The sequence below is a fragment of the Hipposideros armiger genome, unplaced genomic scaffold, assembly GCF_001890085.2.
Source record: "Hipposideros armiger isolate ML-2016 unplaced genomic scaffold, ASM189008v1 scaffold_188, whole genome shotgun sequence".
NCBI classification, from domain to species: Eukaryota; Metazoa; Chordata; class Mammalia; order Chiroptera; family Hipposideridae; genus Hipposideros; species Hipposideros armiger.
This window is the reverse complement of record NW_017731538.1, coordinates 1,294,894-1,300,888: the sequence shown is the minus strand read 5'-3', so window position 1 is coordinate 1,300,888 and position 5,995 is coordinate 1,294,894. Positions and strand designations below refer to the sequence as shown.

The window sequence follows — 5,995 nt, the reverse complement described above, 5'->3', positions numbered from 1 at the left end:
AAGTGAACGAAATTTTTTAAATGTCTAGCATTTATTACCCACTTTCTAGGCACAGGTGCTGTTTTTGTGCTTTTTTTATATCCATATTTCACCTTTCTCAGGCTTGTAAAAGAAACCATTGCCTGCTTTCTTTTCCCCTCACCTGGTCTCCTTTCTCCTACCCACAGAGAGTGCCTTTTGGGGATATAATTGATTTGGATAAAAGAAAACATGGGCAGACCTTTTGTTATAAAACAAAACCCGCTTGGTGCCTGAGGAGTTGACTGGAGAGGCATCTTCAGGTGGCAAGAGGCAGGAAGGTTCTGGAAAGAAGGCACCAGAAAAAAAATCCCACAGGCCTTCTTCCCTGTGATGTGGCTTATTTGCTTTACAGCCTTCAGGCATATTTGCTGACGTCAGCAGCCTGTCAAAGTTTAAAATAATAATAGTGAAAAGGAAAACAGCCCCTTTCTGTCAGGCAGCCCTGTCCTGCCAACTTCTGTGTTCTCTTTTGAGTTAATGAATGTCCAAGAACCATCTCTCCTACCACCCTGGGGGGGAAAAAAAAGCACAATAATTTTAAAACCACTAGGTCAGCCCATTGCCAGCATAAACCATTCAGACAAGTAGCGTTTGTCACACTCTAATGAGGATTTTACCTCTGCTTCAAAAGGAAAGCTATCATTAGGCTTTGTGTTTACGGGATCAAATGATTGTCTAGGGACAGTGGGTTTTTTACGGTCCCTTCCTCATTTTAATCATGCTCAAACCAAATACATAGATGTTTTCTGCATCAGACGAAACTAAAAAACCATAATTATGCCAGCTAATGCCTTTTGAAAACATCAATTAAGAAACCGGCCTTTTAATTCCCATTTTACTTGAAAATTTGAAAATATCCACACATGTTGTAATGGCATGGCGGTGGGGGTCGGGGAGGCTGATGGCTGACTCTCAAAAGGAGACAGCCCAGATGGCTTGAGGAGGTCAGATGAGCAGGCCCCCGCTGGCAATACACTGACCAAGAACCTCTCCAAGGAAAGAAACCTCTCTAGAAAACAGGACCTCTTAAGTTATCTTCACATGTAGGGTTGAAACTGGAGCCAGCCCCTCCTCAGTTAGGTTGATACCAGGCTTCTGCACCAGGCTGGCACCACACACACACCCCATTGTTAACACCTCCTCAGGACAGATTAGATCCTACATTCCTCAGAAGTACTGAGCTCTAGAGGGAACACAGCCAGCAGAGCAGGCTCCTTCCACACGGACAACAACTAGCTACAACTGATAAGTTCTCATTGAAATAGCTGGACCGATTACATTGAGTCCCCACCAGAGAGAGAGAGAGAGAAAGAGAAAGAGAGAGAGAGACAGAGGAAGAGAGAGGGGAGAGAGATTGCGCTTCCATCTCCTGGAGTGTGCAAAGGTGCAAGCCAGACATGAGTAATTCAAATCAAGTCATTACCTCACTTTGATATGCTTTTATCTATGGCTACATGCAATGTTGTTTAACTGTTCACTCAAGGTGTACTAGTCAATGTTGGATTGCATTTTTTTCTTTTTCAGGCCTTATCTAGGAAACCCTGATATTTACACTATCTCAATTTCGGTTTGCACAAGTAACATTAATTCCTGGCCAAAGATACTGAAGGTAGGCTTGGGTCTGAGTAAAATATGTTGAGGTCATGGTTGGCTTTAATCATATATCTCAGTTCAAAAGCTGAACTTTTTAACAAAGAGCTTTGCTTTCAAGTCTTAGTTTCAACGGGAGTGCTCATTCAACAGCAAATTTAGTTGTACTTAACTTGAATCCTGGAACTTCCCTTTATTTTTTATGAAGTAACAGTGATTGAGTGGATGAAGTGGCAATATGAATGAAAGGACAACACACATACCTTTGCCAGGGCAAATCCCAAAGAGCCCAGATTAAATTTTAACCAAAGATTATGTCTGGCATCTATCTCAAAAGGGTTGCGTATGGCTTTTGTGATAATAAAAGGTTATTTTGGAAAAAGGATCTCATATAATACGGGTTTAGACTTCGATACAGTTCAGCCTTTGAAAGAAAATAGAAGGCAAACAGCTTAGCAGATGGGTAATTCCCAAATCTGCAGAAATGTAAACAGCCAGGATTTGAGTGCCTATGGATTTTTATCAGAGATGTAAGTAAGGCTGAGACCAACACCAGTGCGTCCTCTTTGGCTAGTTTTAACACGTTCACAGTCACAATTAACATTCAAGGAATTTCCTTTTCATCCAAGTGTTTCTTTTAAAAGCATTTTATGCCACAACCTAAAATTCTAGCTGCCATCAGTCCTTCACATACAGAAGAGTGGTGAAATCTCCATCATGCCCTTTTTTTCTGATTTTGAAAATGGACTACGTCCATTTCCTTGGGGCATTTGTTTTCCAATTTAAGGGGTTCTCACCTCCTCCCTCCTTCCTTCCCCTAAAAGAGCTTGGATTGGAGACCCGGCTTCCTCATCCCACACCCTCCTCTACACTCACCGCGAGCCAGAGGAGTGCCGCTGCCAGGCAGGCGCCCCGAGCCCTTTCCGGCCCCGTCGGGGCGCTGCTGCCAGGCAGGACTCGGGGGCCACCCGCAGCCTGGTTTCCAGTCCCTGAGCCTGCCAGGCCCGGGCTTCCTACAAGAAGGGGAGAAGCACCCGTCTCCCTCTCTGGCCCTGCTCTTTCTATCTTTCTACACAAGGGATTCGCACACAGGCACCGAGTCCGAGTCCTGGCTGTGCATAGAGCTCAGCCCCGTGTCCGAGTCCTCGTCGTTGCCAGGGCAGCTCTTGGCCAGTCCGCGGGCCTGGTCCACCCACACCTCAGCGCAGGCCTGAGGCCGGGGTTCCCGCGAGGGTCCGCAGGAGCCTGGAATCCCATCAGGCGCTACCGTCTGCTCCAACGTGTGCAAAGTCTGGAGAAGGCCCTGCAGCTCGAGCTCCTTGCTGTCCCATTGCTGCTGGCTGTAATCCAAGTCCGACTTGACCGCCTCCAGGTCCGTGTTGAGCCGGAGCCCGATGTAGAGGCTGGTGCTGAGCTGCGTCCGGACCCGCTCCTGCTCCAGCAGCAGCTCGCCGTCGAGGCTGCTATCCGGCTCCAGGGGCTCCTCGTGGGCTGCGAGCTCCTCCTTGCGCCGCCGCATCCACCTCTGGTTCAGTTCCTCCTGAATCTCGGCCGAGAGGCGCTCGAGCAACTCCTCCTGCTGGTCCCGCTGCTCCTGCAGCCGCAGCAGGTCGTCGCAGCGCCGGGCCAGTTCCTCCAGCGCCGCTGCCTGCGCCTCGCCGTCCAGGGGCGGCGCCGCCGCGGCCGCCGCCGCCTTCGGCTCCTCTCCCCGGCTGGGCCCGTCGAGCTCGATGCCTGCGCCCACCAAATAAGTGTCCTGCACGTAGTTGACGCCGTGCCGTCGCATGCGGTCCAGGTGCACCTTGGCCTCGTAGCGATCGATCTCGCGGTCCAGCTCCCGGAGCCGCTGCACCTGCTGACGGATGGTGTGGTCCTGGGAGAGCACCAAGTGTACCAGCGTCTCCATGCGCTCCACCGACGGACTCTCGGTGGCCCGCGGCGACGACGTGCAGGACGACGCTGTGGACGAGGAAGTGGACGAACAGGGCGACGACGGCTGCTGCTGGCGCCGCCGGTTGAGTTTGGCCAGCTTGCGGAAGGCCTTGCGCACCACCCGCCTCTGCTTCTCCTGGGTCATGGCCAGGCTGGGCCGCGCCAGGACCCCCCGGGCCGAGCAGGGGCGCTCGCGACTGCGCACCACGCGCGCCTCGGCGCTGCGGGGACCGGTGTTGGGCAGCGACGCCTCGCTGCGTACCAGCACGAAGCGCACATTCTCCTGCTCGTCGCCCCAGGCTGCCCAGAGACGCAAGATGCGCGTCTTGTTGGGCAGGATGCGCTCAAAACCCCGCCACTTCTCCACAATGCAATAGCACTGCGGGGGCCCGCACAGCAAACCCGGCGGCAGCGCCTCATCCTCATCGTCATCCTCGTCGTCCTCGTCCAGGGATTTCGGCAGCTCCCCCGGGCCTGGCGGGTCGCCGGCCGACCCCCGCCGCCGGCCCCGCCGCTGTTTCCGTCGTCGCCGGCTGCCGTCTTCCAAGAGCACCCGCACCACGTCTGAGCAAGTGGTGCGGCGAGAGAGGCCGGACACCAGCTTCTCCTCCTGGCAGATCCACACGGATATCTTCTTCTCGGATGGATCCATGGCGCAACCGGGAAGCAGGTGGCAGGTCGGGCTGGGCCCCGCTGGAGCGGCAGGGGCAGCCGGCAGCTGGGCAGCTCTGGGATAGGATAGGAGCGCGGGCCCCTAGCCCGTGTCAGCACTGGCCCTTCTCTTCCGCTGCGCACCGAAGGCAAAACGCCCGCGTGGGCTAGACAGGCTGCGGCTGGGCTCGGACAGACGGCGCGGTTCCAAGAGCAGTGCTACGGAGCTGGGGCTCCAGCGGCTCTGGCTCTGCCCAAGGTTCCCGGGGCCTCCGGGTTTTGCTCCTCCCCACGTGGCTCCTCCCCTTCCCTCCCCCAGCGCCCAGAGCGGCGGCCTGATCTCTGGAGGCTCAGAGCCCAGACCCGCCCCTCAAAGCCTAGCTGTGCGGGGCGTGCCCAGTCCGCCCCTCTGTAGCGTTGTCCCCAGTCGGGAGATTTGGCCCCTTAGGCTAACTAGCCGCTAGGCTGCGTGTGAGCTCAAGGGAGGATTCACAGACCCCTCCGCTGCAGAGCCTGGAGCCCGTGCCTAGGCGGGCATCAGCTCTGCGTCTTCCCTCTGCCCACTGGCTCCTTTCCTTAGGTCTAGAACTAGCTCGACGTCGCATCTTGATTTGACTTTCCCGCGCCCCCAGACCCAGTTCCTGGTCCTTCGAGGAAGCGCTGTCTGGGGAGCGCTCCTTGCAGACAGGGAAATCTAGGCATAGGATTCTCTAACAGACACTGATGATATTGCATGACCTCCAGCAGGGAGCTAGCTATAAGCGCTGCCTTGAACGTGGAAGGCCTTCCAGCCTTCCTTTTCAGGAAGCAATATTTGCATATTTAAGGAGAACAAGATGGGGCAGTGTGCTTTGCGAGCAAGAGAAGTATGTAGATACACAGTCACTTGAAGGACAGGGATATGTTCCGAGACGTGCCTCCTTGGGCAATTTTGTGGTTATGTGTCCGTCACAGAGTGCAGTGACACAAACCTAGATGGTGTAGCCTACTGCACACCTAGGCTGTATGCTGTAGCCTATTGCTCCTAGGCTATAAGCCTGTACAGCATGTTACTGTAGTGGATATTCTAAGCAACTGGAATATAAGTGTTTGTATGTCTAAAAATAGAAAAAGTACCATTAAAAATACAGTATAACAGATTTAAAATGGTGTATCTATATAGGGAACTTACCATGAATGGAACATGCAGGACTGGAAGTTGCTCTGGGTGAGTCAGTGAGTGAGTGGTGAGCGAAGATGAAGGCTGAGGACATTACTGTTGTCAGTAAACGGTTGGTGCCACCAATCCAATTCCAACAGGAGTCCCCAGTCTGGGGTGCGGTAAAAGGAGAAACAGTATTCAGGTAAACAGTTTGCAAAACAACAGAACACAGCATCTAGTGGAACCTTAAGTGTGCTCCAGAAGACAAACAGGAGGCTCTTCTTATATAGAGAAAGTGCCTGCCGTAGTTCCTGATTGGTCCATTTTTTAATGCAAATGAGGAATCCAAATTTGCTCAATTGGATTGGTCTAAATAGCACTGTCGTGATTGGTTGGCTTCATGGGTTCTTATTAGTTATTATGGAGCTTTTCTGATTGATCAGTAAAGATACAAATGAGGATATAACTGTGCAGTTCTAACTGGACAACAGGGCATGTCTCAGCCCATTGGTTGAGAGATGATTCCAGGAACACATTTATGAGGGTTGGCCCACACAGCAGGAACACAGTGCAGAAGGCTGGCTGTTCAGTCTGGCTTTCCTGTGAAATGCTGAGTGCGGCAGAGGCTCCTGTCAGGAATGGCGGCTAGACTGATTATGA

General features: G+C 52.8%; 1 protein-coding gene across 1 annotated transcript; it reads right to left on the bottom strand.

The window, feature by feature from the left end:
• Window positions 1–2,581: 2,581 nt before the first annotated feature.
• Window positions 2,582–4,427, bottom strand: RASSF10 (Ras association domain family member 10). Its single transcript, XM_019652823.1, has one exon. The coding sequence runs from the start codon at window positions 4,193–4,195 to the stop codon at window positions 2,681–2,683; it is 1,515 nt and encodes a 504-aa protein (XP_019508368.1). The 5' UTR covers window positions 4,196–4,427; the 3' UTR covers window positions 2,582–2,680.
• Between the last annotated feature and the right edge of the window lie 1,568 nt (window positions 4,428–5,995).

What these genes read in the sequence shown, in the direction of transcription:
- RASSF10 (XM_019652823.1), bottom strand. Translation starts at nt 4,195, where the DNA reads ATGGATCCATCCGAGAAGAAGATATCCGTGTGGATCTGCCAGGAGGAG.